At 31.5% G+C, this 17,909-nt stretch overlaps 1 protein-coding gene across 1 annotated transcript in view; it reads left to right on the forward strand.

Annotated features, from left to right (window-relative positions):
- Positions 1-244: 244 nt before the first annotated feature.
- Positions 245-17,909, forward strand: part of LOC129228555 (uncharacterized) — a 58,246-nt gene continuing 40,581 nt past the window's right edge. Inside the window, exons 1-2 of the mRNA XM_054863238.1 lie at positions 245-271; positions 3,881-4,041. Of these exons, the coding sequence (XP_054719213.1) occupies positions 245-271; positions 3,881-4,041 (188 nt within the window). The remainder of the gene's footprint in view (positions 272-3,880; positions 4,042-17,909) is intronic.

Genomic DNA, 17,909 nt, shown 5'->3' on the forward strand with positions numbered 1-17,909 from the left:
CGATTCAGAAACGTTCCTGGAAAATAATAGGCAGCTGATGTGCCCACTTTCTGCCAGTAACATATCTCGCTAAAACCAGGAAAGTTTTCCGCTAAAATTCAGTAACCTTCCTGAAAAATCCAGAAATCTTTCCGTTTAAAGTCTTTGTGTCTCTGGAAGTTCAAACTTATCTCTGGTAGGGATAATATCACAGCTTGGCACCTTCCTGATTTATCAAGACAGTGCCAAAAGCAGTACTATAAGGATGGCCATAGCTAAGCTGGAATTGCAAGTAAGTATCAAGCTTCTCACTTGCTTGCATTTCTGGCAAAGCTACGAAGTATATACTTATTCGCTCCGTTTGGGAGTTTAGTCAGCATGGACGAGCCGTAGGTAAACTGAAGCCGATACACCTTATAAATACTCTCAATTAATCTTTAAACTGGGAGCAAAAAATATTTTTTACTACAGAGAGAAGTCTGCATTTGTGCAACTGGTAGCCATTCAGGAAACTTTTTGTCCTTGATACGTGATATTTCCAGGAAGTGGATAAAAACCATTAAAATCCCGAAAGGTTGCACGGAAGTAGTCCGTAATATTTCTGAATTTTTTTACAGTGTACAGGGTATACCATTTAAACCTGCAAGACCTTTATTTTCGCAACCGTTAATCCTAGATGTATACTTTCAATTGCAAAAATGTTCAAAATCAAATGCGGAGTTAAGATATTGCAAGTTTGAAGTAAAAATAAAAATAAGTCAAAAGATGCAAAATTTAACTTTTTATACGGACCCCAGGTCCCCTAACTTATATTTATCGAAATCATCTTTATTGAAAAATAATTCCAACACAAAAAGTTTGAAATTAGTACAAACAATATTCACCGAGATATGAAATGCAGCGTTTTGTGACTTACACCACTTTTGGGGGAAAATATAGCGGTTAACAAGTGTTTAAAATTATATGTGTGCATAGAGTGTATTTTTTTTATAATTAATCAAGGTTTCGTCGTGCATTTATACGTATCACAGCAAATATTGCACTTATTTTTGGATAGCAATAAAAAATATAAATACTTTGTTCTTCTTACTTTGACGACCAGGTACATTCTTCTGAAAGGGCGATAAATTCTATTCTCATCTTCTGTATGGTCCCTTAAAACTTTGAACTGGAATATCTCCTTGAGTTTTGGTCGCACATATGTCAAGTTTTTTGTGTCAGTAATAGTTTTCAATGGATATTATTTCTCTAAATATTAGCTAGAGGACCTAGGGCTCGTATAAAAAGTTAAGTTTTGTATTTTTTGACTTTATTATTATTATTTTTTTTACTTCAAACTTTCAGTATCTTACCCTTGCATCTGATTTTGAACATTTTTGCAATTGGAAGTATACATCTGGGACTAACGGTTGCGAAAATAAAGGTCTGGCAGGTTAAATCGGAACATCCTGTATATTGACAAGCCCATTTTGAAGCATTAAGGGAGTACGGGACGTAAAAATCGTCAAATTTTGCATTTTTTATATTTTTTAAAATCATTTGAAAAACTACTCCATTTTTTCTGCTTAAAATTACGTTTGAATTTTACTTCTATCTTAGTTAGAACGAAAGATATAATTATTACATTTAACTATAGTATGCTAAATTTTACAACTTTAAACGCGGTTTTCTCTATTATGCAATTTTTCCCATTTTTTTCCTTTCGAACTCTTATAAGTCAAAAACTAATGAAGATAAAGTAATGAAATTTGGAGCACATCTTTTTCAAACAGTTTACTCGACAAATTTGAAAAGAAAAAAACTTTTACACTGCAAAAAATGTGATTAAAAAAAAATTGTCTCAGAATTTTTCGAAATCGTTCTTTAAATAGTTTCTATAGTTTATTGAAATAATATTTTTTAAATCACGGAATAAAAAGTAAAGCTTAGATATTTGTTTCTTTTCTTTTTTTTAATAAAATTAATATTGACCAATAATACTTTGAGTTTTAGCGATTTAAAAAGCAACCTTAGTAAAAAAAAAAAAAGCAAGACTATTTATGCTAGGATTTTGCTTATTAAATAAATGGTCAGTCAGTGAAAAAATTTCAAATCTCTAAATTGTTTAATAAAAGCTTTTTTCAAAATGTGTCCCGGTTCCACTTAAATATCTTGATGCTTCTAAAGTTAAGGCATTTTATTTTATATTTGCTTCTAGTACATTTCTTTCATTGTTTTGGACAAGGTTTTGATAAAGTAAAGCCAACAATGAAAATTTCGAAAGTATAAGTGAGCATTTGTAGATATTAGTTGAGAAGTGCAAAACATTACATCTGATGCAGTGAGAATCAAAAGGCTGTAAGTAACAAAGTTAAAAATTTGGAGATAACATTTACAAATGATAGATCAACCCCTCCTCATGCTTGGGCAAGATATAATGTTAGTGGCCCTGGTAGGTTCTGTTATGCAGTATAATTTAGAAAAAATTTTCAATGAAAGCCTACCTACACTGTAAAAACGATTCAGGAACGTTCCTGGAAAATAATAGGCAGCTGATGTGCCCAATTTCTTCCAGTAACTTATCTTGAAAAACCAGGAACGTTTTCCTTTAAAAGTCAGTAACCTTTCTGAAATTAACTTTGAAACTTTCTGAAGAAGTGCGAAATATCCCCTGTTAAAGCCAGCCATGTCTCTAGAATCTTCCAGAAAAATTATGCAGGTTTATTGTTATTGACTAGAACCTTCCTGATCTACCAAGAAGGCTCCATAAAAATCTGAGCGACCACGGCCAAAGCTAAGCAAAAAGGAACCAAACAAATCTCTTGGCCTACAATTCCTGCCTTGCAAAGTCTGGCGCTATCTATTGACTTTTTTGCTCTCATTAGGAGCTAAGTCAACCCGGACAGGCCGTAAGCAACCTTAGGCAGATACACTTAATAAACACGTTCTTTCAATCTTTAAACTGGTTGCCAAAAATATTTTCCACAACAGTGAAAAGTCTGCACGTGTGGAACTTGTAGCGATTCAGGAAAGTTTTTTGTGAAGATACTTGTTTTTACGGGGAAATAGGTGAAAACGTGTAAAATCCCGAGCCGTTCCACGGAAATAACCAGTGACGTTTCGGAATTTTTTTACAGTGTAGGATCCTATATTTAAACGCGTTTTACTCAAAACTTGAGAAAATGTCTGCTTACATCCCTTTGCTTCTCACTGCCTCATTTGTCCAACAACATCAGAAATAAGTAAAACTATTCGACTTCAACAATAATAAACGGCATTTTTATTCTAGTAAACTACAGTGACCCATATAGAAACAAATTGTGTTGTAAAATACGATCAAGTGTTTACGGACTGTACATGCACTCTTCTGTGCGTGTAATGTTGCTTTTTGATAGAAAACTGCTTGCTGATAAATCTTTATCAGTCTTTCTGATGAAGTTACGATCTAGCAAATTAGTGTCGAACTATATCAAGAAATATGGGATGTCCTTCCTGGTCAAAATGATCTTATTTTGTCAATGATCCTAACCTTAAGTTTATATGAAATCCGACACAAAATATGAAAACGTATACTCATATACCTACTTGAGTAAAATTTCTGAAAATTTAGTTAGTACAGGTTTAGCGGCGGAAACTTACTGCTAAATGTCTAGCACTGACATTTTAAAAGTTATTACAAATTCCACACACAATACAATGTTTTTACATATTTTCCAAATTTTTCACACAACATAACTATACGATCAACTTTATGTGTAATATATCGACAGGCGCAACAAGCAAATAAAGAGCTACAATGGTTATTCAAAAGAATGTTATAATTTTTCTCATTAAATTAACGAGAAAAAAAATGAGTAAATCAGTAAAATCTAATTAATCACCAAATTTCTTAGTTAATGCTCAAAAATAATAACTTGTTTTATTTTCTTCAACAGCTTCACAAGGTTGTGAATTTCCAGCCAAATGGACAGGTGTCTGGTTTCAGAAAGGAGTACATCCGCCCATTAAAATAGAGAAGGATCTGTTTTCTCTAAAAGGAAAGTGCTTAGCAGCCGATAGCCACATGTTTTACATTGAAGACGCGTAAGTGTGCATTTCCATATTCTTCTTAATACATTTTAAATAAAAATATCTCTCAATGAAAATAATTTCTCAAAGGTATATAATATGAAAATTTTATAAATGCCTACTGGTAGGTTATTTTACTGAAACAAGCGCCCTGAAACTAAACTGAACTGAAACTTTCGCATATTTTCTACGATAAAAAGCCATCAAACGAATATGACTGCTCTCCCAAATATAGTATTTTTTACAGTATTATTTTATAGTATTTTTTATAGAGTTTTTCATTAATTGTTTCTTCCAATGTTTATAAATAATGCACAAAAAGAGGGGTTTGAGTAGAGTAGTTTAAGCATTTTGTATCAATTGAAACTTTTGTACAGTTGTTAATATACCGATTGGCTAGCTTCAAACTTTTTTTAATATGTAAAATCTGTAAGTCAGGGCCAAAACAAGATAAGTCACACAATCTTAAGTTCAGAGTAAAAAGGAAAAACTTTGGTCTACTTTGGTCAAACTTTGGTGCTTGCAAAAGATTGAACGTGCGCTCTTTTAACAATTGTAAGTAATTATTTTTTTTATTTAATTAATACCATTTATTACAACTACGTTCACATGTTTAGATGCGGAATAGGATTCTACATACAATTCACTAATAAACAGAAAATCGCAATTTTTCTACTTACGTCCATCTATCTCTGAGGTACAGACAAAACCTTCAAAATATTTTCTTTTTAAGTTTTGAGGCGTTGAGCATAAAGAGTTAATATTATAAATTACTATAGCTTAAATACTTACCATTACTTTTTGCGTTCATTCTAATGTAATATGTTTTCATTTGCGTTACGTTTAGTATTAATTTTACTACTTTATTCGAAGGTTATATGGAAATTGAATGAAAAAGGTAAACAACGGAAAAAATTAACAGAAGTAAAATTTGTAAAACACTTGTAGCTTTGAGACTTCCATTTTAAGGACACATATTGTTTTGTAGTATTTACACTTATGTAACTTTTTGAATTGAACAATTAGTTTACCGTTTCATAAAAACATGCAATTTATTTGTCACGGCAGCGCGCTACTTTGGTGCAACAATAAGTGTGGTTTAATGAGTTTCGCAGTTGTTTGGTGTTCGCATTGATTGGAAAATGTTCAATTATTGGGATTCGCAGCTGTAGCAATCTCATTTGCGGTGCACTAAATGATCTTAGGTCTTTTCGAAATTAAATTGGATATTTATGCCTTATATGTCGATAACTCATTTTTACCAATGAATATGAATTTTATTTTAAATGAAGTTAGAGCCAATGCCGAAGTGTCGCCATTTTATTTTCCAGCAAGCTTAACACATTCACTGGCCAATGAATTAGAAACCCCCCAAGATCAATATTTTATTGGACCCCTTTTTACGCGAATAGCTCTTCTGATTGGTTTGGGTATCGAGTCTACAAGCTTCTGGAGTGCATTTACATCTAGAGAATGCCATGCATTGGCTATGCAGCTTTTCAGATCTTGTAAATTAGACGGAAGAGAAGAGTTCTGTCGATTGCGTCTATTTTCTATGGGGTTAAGATCCGGGCTACTCGGTGGCCAGGTAAAGTGTTGAATGTCAGAATGATTCTCAGCGAACCAAATTTCAACACTCCTGGCACGATGTATAGTTGCATTATAGTCCATGAAGTATCCGTTGCCATTAAGATAAAAATGTAACACCGCAGGGCGCACGTGATCTGTCAGTATTTCTATATCGGATCGCTGTATGTTCACCCTCGAGGAGTACCAAGGAACCTCTTTCATACCTGCAGAATATGCTCCATATCATGATAATATCTCAAGATTCTTGCACAATGCTGGTAAGACAAGAAGTTTCTCTCAAAGGTTTCTATTGCATAGGCCAGTGAGTGCATGCTTCTTTTGAAAGTATTAAATGCGTTGAATTTAATGTCTTGGATTTTTGAATTATTTTTTAAATGAGAGAACTTTCTTTGAAGGGTGGTTTGAGAATGTGATTTGACTATGAATTTAACGTTCCTTTAATTTTGTTGTTTATCATGGTGGAGCACATGATTTGTTACATGTAACACTTTAATATTTAACCATCCACGAAAATTGGTGACGATCCTAGATGTTTTGAAAATGCAACATTTTAGTTCATGGTGCAACATTATTTTTCACCACAATAAGTTTTTTTTCCGAACGCTAAAAAAATTATAAACAAAGGTCATTAAACATTGTTTTGGAAAATCAAAGCTTCTCAGATCCATGTCGCAGATTATAGATCCCACGTTATGTATTAAATTCATGTTTCAAAGTAAAGAGACATAATTAATGTTTTCAAGCTTAAGTTAATCATACAATCCTCTTTAAAGGAAGGATCAAAATCTAAAAAATGTGTTTACACTTCATGCAGCTTCCAAACTTTCTTCCAAAGTAGGACAATGATATTTATCTTTCTTTTCTACTGATGGCATCTAAGAAATATGGAGACAAAATTCATTTGTGAAAATCATTTTTGCCAAGTGGGTCAAACTCTAAGATTAAATGCTTTAGAAATGTACTATCGTTAAAGTTTATTTTCGAAATCGAGGTAACGCATATGCTGAGATAAAATTTAATTCACAAAAATTTTGCTTAACAGTTTGAAGTTTCACTGATTAGAAAAAAAAACTGACATTAACTTTTGGAGCTTTATCTGATCTATCTTTATGGATAGAGTCAAATACGTGTTTTATTAAAAGATCATTAAGCAAAAAGGATTCAATTATTATATGTTTTACTATAGGTGAACACTGTAAAAAGGACTCAGAAACATTCCTGGAAAATAATAGGCAGCAAATAATAAACATTTTACTTAAGGGAAAACTAATGTATTTTATTATAGTTTTAGGAAGACTGTTAGCATTATATTTCAGTATAACTGTCATTTCTATATTTTCTATGAGATTTGAAACAACTTTTGTTCTGATTCACTGTAAAAACGATTCAGAAACGTTCCAGGATAAAAATGAGCAGCTGATGTTCCCAATTTCAGCTAGTAAAATATCTCGCAAAAAACAGGAATGTTTTCCGCTAAAACTCAGTAACCTTCTTGAAATTATCCTGAAAAATATTCCCATTTGAAGCAAGTCATGTCTCTAGAACTTGAAGGTAATCTTTGGTAGGGATAATGTAACAGCTGCACAATCAGTATTACAATCATGGCCAAAGCTAAGCCAAAATTGCAAGTAATGTTTGTAATTCTTGCAAAGTTAAGTAGTTCAAAGACAGATTCGCTTCCTTTGGGAGCTTAATCAGTCAGGACGAGCCATAATTGCTTTAAAGTCGATACACCTTATAAATGCTCTCAGTTAATCTTTAAACTGAGACCTATAAATATATTTTACAACATAGAGAAGTCTGCATTTCAGCAACTTGTAGCCATTCAGGAAACTTTTTGACAATGATACTTGATATTTCCAGGAAGTGGATAAAAACCATTGAAATTCGGAAACGTTACACGAAAATACTCAGTAACGTTTCTTAAATTTTTTATACAGTGCATGATAATAATGAACTGAGGTCCAAATTGAAAGTTATGTTATTTGGAGATTTACGAGATCATAATGTTAAATTTGTAGAAAAATATAAAACAAACACAACTTGTATAATATTTTATATGGGTTTTCACTTCATAATAGTAAAAATATACAGCTCCAACCAAAAATTTTTGAACCCAATAAAGTAATTAGCAACAAACGGTTATTTTTTTTTTCTTTTTTTTTTTTTTTTTTTTGTTTTTGCTCTTTTGAAGTTTCAATAAAGCTTTTGAACAGATAACTTGACTTAAATTAAAGCAAGCTTCGAAAACCTGCATTGATATAAAAGTTTTAACAGTCTTCAAATTCCTGCTTGCTTAAATTCCACTCTGATAGATTCTTTATTTTGTTAACAAAATTAACTTTAAAAGTACTATGAATTTTCAGTGTTTTGACAACAACTAAAAAGTGATACCGGCAACATTAAGACACTTAAAGATATTTATAAAAATTTGTTTAGAAATAGACACTGTGAGAGATTAGTTTTAAATCACATTCATAAATCATTAATCCCTCAACGTATAACTCGATATCTTTCTCTTTTAGAACCGTACGTCTATATACACATTTCATAGAAATATTTTTCAAGCACTTATATAAGGAATAATACATATAATTGTCTACAAATACTAATATTTAAAACTGCATTAGATGACCGTGAAAAAAAAATAGAATGAAAAGCATTAGCTGATCTTTTGGATTTTCATTATCTTATTTAGTAAGGAGAAACAGCATTGTTAAAGAACTATTTTTTTTTCTCACAAAGTGCCCAATATTACATACTAAAAAAAGCTTTTTTCATTATTTTATTTTTTGACATGAAACGCAGAAATGTAATTTACTTTGCAAATGTGTTCGAGACTAGACTTTCTGCATGATTTATTCAAAGGAAACTCAAACAAAAACTGAAGTCCTATTCTGTTAGTTTTCATTGTCAGCCTCAAATTTAGACGCAAATCAATATTAGTTTAAGTACAGACGTGCTGTAAAATGTTAAACAAAAAATGTTTAGGGAAAGCGGTGTTTTTTTTTTTTTTTTTTGCTCTTGCTATTTAACGAGGTTAGTGCGTAAGACATGACATCTTCCTTGTTTTAAATTTTATTTTTATTTCCCGAGAATAGAAAGAAGAACATTGAAAAAGGAATTCTGTGTTCTTCTGGTGCGACTTATTATTATTTTTTATCTTACTCACTTCTTACTTAGCCGATAAAATTCTTCTCTCTTTCATTTCGTTTTTGATTGAAGTAGCAGTAAATGGAACTAAACTTCCAACTAAATCCTTCATGTCCGGAACAATTCAAAACTCTAAATAGACAGGGATTTAAACACCCTTTCAATTCTTTCACACATTATAGATTTGAAGACTCTTATCATAGAAGATGTCTGTTAGAGGGAGATTTTTCTTTGGTGTAAGAAGTGTAAAAGCGCACTTTCTTTCACGTACATTTTCTGCGGTAGGATTAGAGATAAGCAGGTTTTCAAAGCTTTTTGAAGAATCGGAAACAGTAATGCATGTTCTTCGACAAATGTAGGTTCTTTGGAAAATGTGGAATGTATGGGAGTAGCATAAAGTGGAAAGTTTAAAAAAAAAGAAAAATATCGAAAAAAGCCCCAAAATGTGAATTAAAACTGCAATAGATGGAAATAAAACTTTTTTTTGTTCCTTTCTTAATTCTATGATAAAGATTTTATAAAAGTATCTTTTATTTCACAAACGCATCGCGAAAACTATGCTGCCGTGTGTATAAAGGAAAAATGTTGCATTTGGTAAACCTTACCGTCTCACGGCAGTATATCACTTGCATATCGTCATCATGCACACGATTGTAAACAAAAATAAGTTACCATGGAGTCAATTCTTCCCCAAGTTTTCCAAATTACTGTTTTTTTCCTAGATCATTATCAATTTTATCAATTTAATGATTAAAATCAGCAAAATTGGAATGTGTCATGTGAACATATATTGATTCCCCCTCCCCCTTTTTTTTGTTTATTACGTGTTCCAGATGAGCCATATGTAGTGTTAGGAATATTTATCTTGAACTTGCAAATGAAAAAAAGTTTCTCGCAAGAAAATAATCTACATTATTGCCACTATATGACACACTAATTAGTAACTACAAAAAATTATTTATGACATTTTTAAGGGGATGTTTCTTTGTGGGAAGCGATTGCATTTGTATGGTTCATATTTATAGATTTAAATGCATAAGTTACCATTTACTTAAAGAGATAAAGAAAGCTATTTATGAGGTCACTTTTAAACTTTAGTGAGATCCAATGTCTCAAAAAATTAGTCTAGTAGCTTGTTCAAATAACGGAGTCATGAAACATTCAGTTCAGTTATTTCATAACATTCCTTCGATATTAACACTTATTAATTTCTTATCATCATTAAAATTTATGTCGAAAATATATGAAATTCTTTTGCGTTAAGGAATCAGTGTAACTTCTTGGTGAAGAATTCGTTTGCAAATGTGGAGTAATTGTAATATCAAAGTATGGCAAAGTAAATAAATGCATTAATAAAACTCAATAAAACAATGTTTTCAAATTTTTACTATACAAATACTGAATTTTCGTACATCCTTAAGAAAGAGAAAGTAGTAGTATTTCTACAACTTAAAATAGTCGCATAAAATACATCGCTTTAATAAATTATAATCTCACGTTAAATACAAGGTATACTTCATTACCTTTTCTTCAGAAAAAATGTTTTACTTTAATACGAAGGTTTATTTTCGGAAATTTATCGGTTTCTAACATCCTTATATATTATTTCTGTAGCCTGTTTTTGGTTTCTACGCCAGATTTTCCTCAATTCTTGATCGATTTCTTTGATTTACGCCTTATTTTAAAGCTTATGGTGCTGGCTACTGACGAAAAATAGACCCACGGTCTAAAAATTGTGTTTTTCAGCTGAAAAACCTGTTTTAAAGAACCAGAATGAGGTTTTCAGTTAAACTTATAACTTTAATTTGCGCTATGACCGACAGAGCTGAATAGCTTGATCGGCAGAGCGTAACCAGCTCTTCGTAACCAGGAGAATGCGTGTTCGGGCCCCCGTCCGGACAATCTGCATCGAAAAATATCGCGCATTACATGAATAATAAATATGAGGGAACACATGAGGTAGAAACGCTCCTAGCTGTTATGAAAACTTGATGCAACACGGAGCTAAATTAATACTCAATTCTGAGGTTTTTTTTTTTTTTTTTTTTTTTTTTTTAAAGCTTTAGCTCCGGGAAGGAAATTAAAGCATAATGTAAGAGAAAATATAAGTATCAGGTTTAAGATTTCAGACTACATTGGAATTGTTTGTTGTTCAGTAAAATATAATAAATTGTGTGTTGAAATATAGATTCTTCTAATGAGTTTTTGACTCTTTGTACAAATGAAAAAAAAATACTACCTCAATTTAAAGGGTAATATATATTTTTTCTTCTTTTTTGCAAAAAAAAACAAATAGCGTATCACATTTTTACTACATTTGAAAAGCTACGCTTAAAAAAGAACTTAGTTTAAATTATTTTGTATTTTAACCGTGCTGTTAAATGATGAACACGTGCTGCCATCTAAGTCATAACGATTCAAACAGCCTGCGATAACAAATTGTAAAAAAAAAAAAAAAAAAAAAAAAAAAAACACTTCTCGGCAAGAAAAAAAATTTAAAATTACCTGTGGGTTTTTTTTTTTTTTTGGTAGAGCGTTCGGCTATAAACTGTATGAACTTCGGGCCAGATCGGACTAACTGACATAATAGCAAATTTACAGTAATATCACGTATTACATGTACTCATAACATACTACAGATAACACATGTAATAAAATAAATTGCAGTGGGAATGCTATTTGGTGTTTCGACTCCTTTATGCAGGCTACAGTTATCATTCAGATAAGTTGACTGCTAATGGAAGGGTAATCTTCCCTTTATTTCTTTAAACTTTGACTTCGTCCAGACCACTCAGCATAATGTAAGCATAAAAAAGAATTAGATATACCTCACGGGAATCCTTTTTGTGCAGAAAAACATTTTCATTGTATGCTGAAATGTAGATTTTTCTAATAGCAGTGTTCGAACTTTTGTACAAATGAAAAAATACTATGCCAAATTAAAACTACGAGTTTCAACCAGTAAATCTTTAATTATTTATTCTAATACGATATAAAACATTAAAATTATTATCATCTTCATTAATAAGAAATCATTTTCTACTCCTCTGCTTTCGGCTGAAAAAAAAAAAAGAACATTTTGTCTACGTTCGAAAAATTACACTTAAAAACGGACTCAGTTCAACTGGTTTTGGTTTTGAATTTTAAGTGTTCGATTAAAAGAAAAACAAGTGCGGGCTTTTAAGCCGTACAGGTTAAAGCAGCCTGCTATGGGAAAATGTTGAATATTCAAAAATAAAAAAACTTATTATTTCAACCGAAATTATTACTTCTCTAGAATGTTTGTTTCAATCGCTACGTGAGATCTTCTTCATTCTTTAATCAAATTCCATGTTTTAGGAATAAGTTTAAATCGTATCATGCTGGCTAATGAAAAAACATAGACGCATAATCTTATTATTTTTTCGGCGAAAACCTTTTTTACCGTGTTTTATTACGCATTACTTCAATGAATAGCATTCGAAAAGGAAGGCACAGTTGCTAGGTTTGTTGGAGCGTCGTACTGTTCATCAGAGTGGCGCCAGTTCGAATCCGTGCTACTAAATATATCTTTAATGTTTCTTTTTTTTTTCGTCATATGCTCACCTGGGCAGGACTGTATTTGCCACAACCTGTTTTTTCACATGCAAAATTACTGATTTTTCATGTGTCACTCAGCCACATTTTAATGATATTTATATTTGCATTGAAAATACGTACAACCAAAAGGGGAGCGATGATCAAATTATCGCAACGTTGTATTTAACGAGGTTTTGTTACTGATGTCTTCAAATTACATGCCTTCTCTTGTGCGCTTACTTTTTTCGGTTTTTCTTCATAATATTCTTTCTTTGAAATTTTTAAAGAGCGAAATGCCTTATGAAACGATTCGAAGTACAGTGCGGAGTTCCGCACGGGTCGACTAGTATAACATATTCAATTACGAAATAGATACAATAAGACAGAAGTACGTAAACTGAAATTACAAAATCTGTCAACAAGTAACAAAAAAAAAAAAAAAAAGTAGTCCGACTTAAAAATAAAAATAAAATAAAAAAACAGTAAGTTATTAATTGCAAAACGTATCGAATAACAATAATCGCGTATTGTGTACACTACTTGCTTTATTGTCAATCAATAAAAAAGCGCAGAAATATTCGTGTAGAGGGATAAGCTTCGATATTCTTTCTCTCTTTTACAAGGTATATATTTTTATTACGCTCAGTGTTTCAAGGTTACATTGACTTCAAGCATTTTTTAAGAGACTGCACCCTGAAAAAAACCCACAATTTTTTAGATGAATACTGTACAAAATATACTTCAAACAAGATATTTTTTTTCATCAAACTAATAAAGAGAAGGTTTTTCGAGTTTTAAATTTGCTAACGCATTAGAGCTGAAGTGTTTTTTTTTCCCCTTTCCTTAATGTGGATGCAAAATTGAATGCGTGTTTCCAGAATTACCTGAAATTCTCAAATGTTTTTTTTTTCGCTCTAAATATGAAACAGATTAAAAGTTCCAATTGCTTTAAGGAAACAAAATACATCTTACATTTAAAAAAATTAAAATAAAATGATTAAAAAAAAACTTTACCTTTGGCTTGAAAATTGCCTGAAGTATGACACCACCAGAAGACAATTTTGCGACCACTTACTATTAACTTAAGTATTTACCTTTCTTATGTGGCAATGTTTTTCATATTCTAAATATTATACATATTTACGGCTTAAATTTCTTTAATGAAACAAAACTATTCTTTTTAAAATGTAAGAAATTTTCTACCTTTGACACAAAAATTACGAAATGTTACCTATTATTATCAGAAAATTGTTTCACAACAGTTTCACTATTCGGTTATCTTCATATTTTTTAATGCTATTTGTTTTTGGGCTTAGAATTAGTGCACTTTTAAAGAAGTACGCTAAATTTCGATAAAACAATTTCTGATGGGGAAAGACTTTACAAAATAACAAAAATTAACGGGATTGCCGCAATTGAATGATATAACTAGTTAATGCAATACCTTTCAAATGGTAAAATACCCAAACCATTTCTCCCAGAATAAAAGTTCAAAAATTCCTATATTTTCTACCATTTGTTTTTTTTTTAACTTTTCCCCGCTGATATATCTACCGTCATTGAAAATGGGGCAAATAGAATTAAACTTCCGAGCAAATCCATCGGGCAGAATAGCTGAAGGCTCTAAATAGACCTGGATTTTAGAATTCTTTCAACCACTACACAGCTGAAGGCTGTTATCTCCGCAGACATCCGGCGGAAGCGAGATTCTTTTCGCCAAAGAATTTGGATTCTGTTCACGTACATTTTTTGCTTTGGTATTCGGAATGAAATCATTTAATAGATTTTTTAAATGTAGGTGAGATTATTATTTTCAGAAGCTAAAGGTGTAAAAGCAAGCAGTATGTTACGATTTTTAATGTCATAATGGCGACTATGGATCCTTTCTTAATTCTATAACTTGTGAAGAATCGGATTGAGACATATTTTGATACCGATGTACACCTGTAAATGTGTAATGTAAATAAATTATATATTTATCTCAAGTAACAGATGTAATGTAACATATTTATCTAATGCAACAGCGTAGTTGTTGATACAAATTTGATTCCATCTTATTCAAATATATCAGTTTACCAGAAAACTTGACAGTGGGACATAGGGATCTCGTTAATTCTTTATTTAAGTTTTCACTTTTTTTGCTATTTAAGTTGTTTTTAGAACATCTTCAACAATGTTTTTAAGAATATGGTAATATTTCGAGTGTAATGTTTCGTTTCTTATACGTGATTTGAATATTAATTCTTATGTTTTTCTAGAAGCCTTGTTTATTGCGACTAAAAGCCTCATGTCAAAATTCGAATCAAGAAATTTCTAGAAGAGTTATTTTTGCTTAAAATTAAAATTTTTTAAGCAAAATTCAAAGACAATTTTTCAGTTTTTTGCATCGCTTTCGGCGTAAAAAAAAAATTACCACTAACCCTTTTTTTTTATAAACTAGCTGAACTACAGTTACCTCCGTGCATGGGATGTCCGACATTATAGCTAATTTAGATTAATATTACGCATTACATGTACACATAACAAATAACAGATGATAAATGTAAGGCAATGAAATAAATGCGACGGGAATGCTACTTGGCGTTTCGACTCCTTTATGCAGTTATTATTCAGATAAATTGACTATTAATCAAGAGAGTTTTTTTTTTTTTTTTTAAAGCTTTGACTCGGTTCAGAGCACTAAGCATAATATAAGCATAAAAAAGCATTAGATTGAAAAATTTGGATATCGAGAGAATCCTTTTTGTGCAGAAAAACGTTTTTATTACATGCTGAAATGTAGATTTTTCTAATAGCAGTGTTCGACCTTTTGTATAAATGAAAAAAAAAAAAAAAAATACTGCGACAAATTAAAATTAAGAGTTTCATTCAGTAAACCTTTGTTTATTTATTCGAATACGATGTAAAACATCAAAGTTATTATTAACTTCATTAGTAATAAATCATTTTCTACACCTCTATTTTCAGAGGAAAAAATGCATTTTGTCTACGTTCAAAAAATTACACTTAAAACACAGACTCAGTTCAACTGGTTTTGGTTTTGAATTTGAAATGTTCGATTAAAAGAAAAACGCGTGCTGGCATTCTAGCCGTAACAGTTGAAGCCTGCTATGCGAAATTGTATTCATTTTCAAAAATAAAAACTTATTTTCAATCTAAATTATTATTTCTCTAGAATGTTTGTTTCAATCGCTACGCGATATCTTCCTCATTCCTGAATCAAATTCCATGTTTTACGAATAATTTTAAAGCGTATCATGCTGCCTAATAACAAAACATAAGACTCGTGGTCTTTTTTTTTTTTTGGCAATTTTTTTTTTATTACGCATTGCTTCAATGAATAGCATTCAAAGACGAAGGCGCAACTGCTGGGCTGGTTGGAGTGTCGTGCTTTTAAGCAGAATGGTGCCAATTCGAATCCGTGCCAATGACTATCTCTTTAATGTTTCTTTTTTTCCGTCAGAAACTAACATAGACGGGATTGTATTTGCCACAACGCATTTTTTCACATGCACAATTACTGCTTTTTTAGGAGTCACTCAGTCACATTTTTAATGATATTTATCTGAGCGATGATCACATTATCACAACGTTGTATTTAACTAGGTTTTCTTGCTAATGTCTCCAAATTACATGCCTTCTTTTATGCTTTTACTTTTTTCCATTTACTTTAATCCGTTTCCTTTTTTTGATTCTTTTTCATAATGTTCTTTCTTTGAAATTTTTAAAGAGCGAAATGCCACATGAAACGATTCAAAGAACAATGCGGAGTTCCGTACGGATCGACTAGTTGGTCATGATTGCTTCAATGCTTATGGAGCTCTCTTGGTAAATCTGGAAATTTCCCTTCAATTATATTAAACCTAATTATTTTTCTAGGAGGTTCCCGAGACAAGACTTTCTTTAATATGGGATATTTTACGAATTCTTTGAAAAGTTTCAAGGATAATTCTGGAAAGGTTACTGACTTTAAGCGGAAAACGCTTCTTGTTTTTTCAAGATATGTTATTTGCAGAAATTGGGCACATCAGCTGCCTATCATTTTCCAGGAGCATTTCTGATTCGTTTTTACAGTGTAGTACGCATAAAATAAGTTACCTGTAAATATACAGGGGACTCAAAAAACCTTTTAATTTTCTACCACGGGCAAAGACGTGCGGGTATTGCTGTTTTTTTTAAATAAATCTAGTCATATATGTAAGCCCTGGTTTAAAGCATTGTTTTTAAAAAGATGATCGCCGTTTGAGGTGAAATGATCGCAATAGGAAATTCTTGTTTGGTTAATTACAATATTCAAGTTTGCGTATTTTCAGTACAGTAAACTTTTGAATGTACTTTTATGTATTTTATTCTTATTTTGAAAATTCCTTCCCACAGTTTTAGAGAACCAAAACTAGTTCAAGTCAGAAATGTCTTCTTGTCGTTTATACAAAGAAGTATGTTTTTTAAAAGTAAAGGCATTTTACTTTTAAAGTTTGGTAATAAAATTCACCTTTCATTGAAGAATGGGGAAGTTCGGACGAATCGTAAAAGAGCATTTGAAACAGAATTTAATGATCTAGTCAGTTGAATGGACTATAAAGGTAACTGCCCACATGGGAAACATTGAACGCTTGGGTCTGAAGTATGAGACTGTTAGAGAGAAACACTTTAGCGGGAATTGAAAGGAACAGTTTTAAGCTTGGATTTTTTTTTTTTTTTTTTTTTTTTGTGGAAGTAAAATGTTAAGATTTCACGTTTGAGCTTCTAATTATTTCATTTTAAATTTGTGTGTAGAAAGTCACCAAAATGAAAAATATACGGAAAGTTAACTTTTTTAAAGTTACTTCAAAGTTACTCTTTTTCATACGCTGCGCTGTTTTATGTATGCATAAAGATTTTTTGTTTTTGTTTTTGTTTTGAAAATAATATTTTCAATTTCAGCTGATGCCTAGTTAATGAAGCGTTTATTTTTGAAAAATTAGTCTCAAATGCGCTCGATTTAATATTTTTTCCGGAAAAGGTAACATTTTGTTTACATTATCGTTAACTGTGGGTTATAGTGAGATAATTAGCAAATGAGATAAAAGATATTTTAACCTTCAAGTACAGTATTGTTTAACATAATTAAAAACACAAAACTGTTTCTTCAAAAACTTTATGATCTTTATTTGCAATTAAACCACATTGGTGTTACTTTCATTTTGGCGAACCAGTCCGTTCCACATTCAATTTATTTTGTGCTTGGTAGAGTTGCGTAATCCATTGTCTTATGTTGCGAAAGAACTTCCTGGAAAAGCAATCTCATGTTACCGGACCTTATTCTTAGTCGCATTTGCTAAGTGTGTCGCATTTGCTGGTTGTGCTAATTGGTCTATAGCAAATCACGTGGTGCATTGCATTACGTTCTGAGTAAAACGACAATCAGGTGATGTCATGTTGCCGTAGTTTGGCTTTACTTTTATTCGGTATGTAACTGGTACAGAGCAAGCCACGTGACGACGCGGCAATTGAATCTCGGGTTAAATCATTTCGTGTTGCAATGGTTTGGCGTTACTTTTATTTCATTTTCAATTAGTATAAGGCTAGAGTCACGTGGTCTA

Source organism: Uloborus diversus, chromosome 8 (assembly GCF_026930045.1).
Source record: "Uloborus diversus isolate 005 chromosome 8, Udiv.v.3.1, whole genome shotgun sequence".
In the NCBI taxonomy this organism is placed as follows: Eukaryota; Metazoa; Arthropoda; class Arachnida; order Araneae; family Uloboridae; genus Uloborus; species Uloborus diversus.